This window comes from Chrysochloris asiatica, unplaced genomic scaffold, assembly GCF_000296735.1.
Source record: "Chrysochloris asiatica unplaced genomic scaffold, ChrAsi1.0 scaffold00096, whole genome shotgun sequence".
Classification (NCBI taxonomy): domain Eukaryota; kingdom Metazoa; phylum Chordata; class Mammalia; order Afrosoricida; family Chrysochloridae; genus Chrysochloris; species Chrysochloris asiatica.
The window spans coordinates 10,461,999-10,465,794 of NW_006408614.1; the positions used below are offsets into that span (position 1 = coordinate 10,461,999).

Genomic DNA, 3,796 nt, shown 5'->3' on the forward strand with positions numbered 1-3,796 from the left:
CACTGGACCAATAAACAACATTCTTATCAGTGGAGAAAAGATTGAAGTTGTCAAGGACTTCATTCTTCTTGGATCAACTATCAACACTCATGGAACCTGGAGTTAAGAAATCAAATGACGTATTGCATTAGGCAAATTTGCTGCACAAGACCTTTTTAAAGTGTTGAAGAGCAAAGATGTCAGCTTGAGGACTAAGGTGCCGCCTGACCCAACCCATGGTATTCTCAATAACCTCATATGCATGCGAAAGCTGGACAGTGAATAAGGAAGACCGTAGCAGAATTGATGCCTTTGAGCTATGGTGTTGGAGGAGAACATTGAAAGTGCATGGGCTGCCAAAAGAACCAATAGATCTGTTTTGGAAGAAGTGCAGCCAGAGTGCTCCTTGGAGGCTAAGATGGCCAAACTTCATCTCTCATACTTGGGACATATTATCAGGAGGGACCAATCGCTGGAGAAGCATATCATGTTTGGTAAAGTGGAGGGTCTGAGAAAAAGAGGAAGACCCCCAACGAGATGGATTGGCCAAGTGGCAGCATTGATGTACTCAAGTGTGGTAACTGTAGTGAGGGTGGCCCAGGATTGGGCAGTGGTTCGTTCTGCTGTGCATAAGGTCGCTATAGGTGGGTATTGACTCGGTGGCACCTAACAACAACAACGTACAATAACTTGGAGCTTTACTGTTACGATGATACCCTGCATCATGATTTTAATTTACTGCGAATTAGACCTGTCTGGGTGCTGGGAGAAGTGCCTTGCACCCCTGGGCTTGGTTCAACAATAACCACCTGTGGCGGAGTTCACTTTGAGTCCCGGTGTCCATGTGTGCTGGGGTAGAGGTGTGCTCCACGGGGTTTTCAATGGCCGGTTTTTGTGAAGCAGACCGCTAGATCTGTTTTCCAAGACACTTCTGGGTACACTTAAACCTCCAACCTTTCGGACTGCAGCTGTAACTGTTAGCTGTTTACACTCCCCAGGGCTCCCCAGCAAACAAATGAGACTTCACACTTGGTTCTGACTCATGGTGACTCAGGGTAGAAGTGGGCTGCACTGGGCTGGCGGGACTGATCTCCATGGAGGCTGACCAGCAGGCCTTCTACTGTGAAGCTGCGAGGTGGAATTGAACCACCAGCCAAGCCCAAACAGTTTGTACCCTCCAGGGACCTCTTGTTGGGCACAGACATAGTGTGTCTGGGAGAGGCTTGTTGTGGATACAGCAGGCAGAATGATCCCCCTTACCACGTGGCAAGAACCACTTGGAGGCAGGTTCCATTTCCTGGTCCCTAGGCCTGGAGTGGAGTCCTGGGGTGGCGCTGTGGGTTAACGCACCAGACTGCAAAGCTGTTTGAACTATAAGGTTGGTGGTTCAAGCTCACCAGTCGTTCCTTGGAAACCCTATACAGGGTCACTATGGGTCGGAACCGACTTGATGGCACTTAACAACAGGCCTGGAGTGGGTACTTCTTCTTCCCTTCCTGTCCCCTGGCGTCTCTACTGCAGGGCGAGGCCACATCTTGTTAAACCAGGCTGGGGTGGAGTCAAACATGGACACAGGCCCAAGGTGGTTTGGGGCTGGTCACTACCTTGGCCTGAGAACACTCCCATCTCACCTCATTACCCCACAGGCCACTGGGCAGCAGAACACAGGGGACAATGTTTGCTCAAATCCTGTCAACGTGAGTGTCAACGCTGGTGGAGACCCTGGGACGTCCCGTCAATAGGCAAGGTTTGTCCAGCCCATCCCGCCATGCTCCCGGGTCAAGTGGCTCATTTGGGGGTCAGGGACCCTGCTTCTCCATCAGTTGTTCCCAGTAAGCTCTCGCCAGGCTCCCCTAGGACGTCCCACTCTGCCTGCCCCATCCTTGTTTGGGGCACACCCTTATCCGTCCCTCCTGTGTGTATGGGAATAGGGGGTTACCGGGCAGGCATCTGATAGGTCAGCAGGACACTGGGGTCCGTGTCGGCCATCAGCAGCCAGATGGGATCCTGGAGGACGTACTTAATCAGACGCTCATTCTCGCCCACGTCCGCACTCCTTGTCCCTTTGCGGTTGTTCTCTGAAGAGTCGATGCTTCCAAAATATTTGCTGGTGTGATTTGTGTCACTACTACCTTTAAAGACACAGAGCATGCTGGGTAAGAACTCCGCAACATGGAATCAAACCCTGAATGATGAGCTGAGCTGCTCCCGGCTCACAGGGACCCCAGAGGACAGTGTACAAGTGCTCCGCAGGGTCCTGAGACGCAGTCTTTACGAGTGCTCATCCGAGTCCTCTAGACAGCGGGTAGGGCCTGTGCTGGTGAAGACCCGTCATCTCTTCCCGTTCTTAGTCACCTGGGTGATTGCGAAGCAGTTTCAGCTGCCACCATGGGGGGATTCTCCAGCAGGCCCAGCTCTCAGAAAACCTTGTCTTTGTACCTCAAACCCACCGTCACCAAATCAGTTCTGGCATGGTGCTGTGGGATAAGCTTTCCCAACCCACCAGCCTGTCTGCGGGAGAAAGACGTGGCTTTCTGCTCCCATAGACTGATAACCTGGGAGACCTACCCAGCGTGGCTAGGAGTCAGCGGCCTCGAAGGCTTTGAGGGAGTGACAGGCAGAGGAGGGCCGCTGCACAGGGCTTGGTGACATTGGTCATAATCCCCTCAGTGTGACAACACTCTTCTCACTTCCCCCTGGAGCTCCCCATGCCCACCGTCTCCTGCTTTCTGAACTGATTGTTCTCAGGGGAATGTTCCGTACAAGGGTCATTTTCACTTTACTGGCTTGTCTGTGACTTCAGTCCCAGGCTTGAAGGGTGTCCGAGGGCTACACTCTCCACGTTCCACCGTCTATCTGATTGGTACTTTTTAGGACTTGGAATTTTGTTTTATCTCTCCGCTCCCCCCCCCCCCCACTCTGTCCAGGGATTTGCAGTGCTGGCCAGAGCAGAGTGGTCAGCGGGCACCATCTACTCTGGCTGAGTGGAGGTGGGCTTCTTGGGGTCCCTTATAGACTGTTTCCTTGAGTCTTTGATTCTTCCTTCCAGGAGGGAACAAAGCTAGAATCTTCACAGAAACAGGTCTTCTCTAAAAGCAGCCGGTGGATTCAAACCGCGGACTTTTCAGCTAGCAGTCGAGTGCTTTAACCACCATGCCACCATGGCCCACCCAAAGGCCTTGCCATCTTTTGCCTTTGTGAGGACCGCAGGGTAGTGTAGCAATGGTTTAGTCCGCCAGGGGCCAGACTTGGGCTCATGGTGACCCCATGTGGGTTTTCCATGACTGATTTTCAGAGGTCAACTTCCAGGTCCTTCTTCTGAGGTACCTCTAGGCGGACTCAAATCTCTAACACCAGGGACTGAGGGAATGGGTTCAATGCTGTGCTCTTACCACAAAGACAAGTGGAAGCCCTAACCCCTGATACCTGTGAATGGGACCTTGTGTGGAAACAGGTCAATGCGGGGTCCCACTGCAGTAGGGTGGGTGCTAATCCAGTAAGCGGTATCCTTATAGACTAGGAGGAGACACACACACACACACACACACACACACAGAGTGACAGAGAGAAGATACCATGTGGAGATGGAACATGGAGAAGAGAGAGAGAGAGAGAGGAGAGAGACAGAGGAGGAGAGAGACAGAGGAGGAGAGAGACAGAGGAAAGGGAGAGACAGAGGAGGAGAGAGACAGAGGAGAGAGACAGAGGAGAGAGAGACAGAGGAGAGAGACAGAGGAGAGAGACAGAGGAGAGAGAGACAGAGGAGAGAGAGACAGAGGAGAGAGACAGAGGAGAGAGAGACAGAGGAGAGAGAGAC

The 3,796-nt window shown here is 52.4% G+C and overlaps 1 protein-coding gene across 1 annotated transcript in view; it reads right to left on the minus strand.

Moving 5' to 3' along the window:
• The window catches only part of PER2 (period circadian clock 2), a 41,927-nt gene that overhangs the window by 4,831 nt on the left and 33,300 nt on the right, over window positions 1–3,796 (minus strand). Inside the window, exon 20 of the mRNA XM_006866824.1 lies at window positions 1,919–2,111. Coding sequence (XP_006866886.1) covers window positions 1,919–2,111 — 193 coding nt within the window. The remainder of the gene's footprint in view (window positions 1–1,918; window positions 2,112–3,796) is intronic.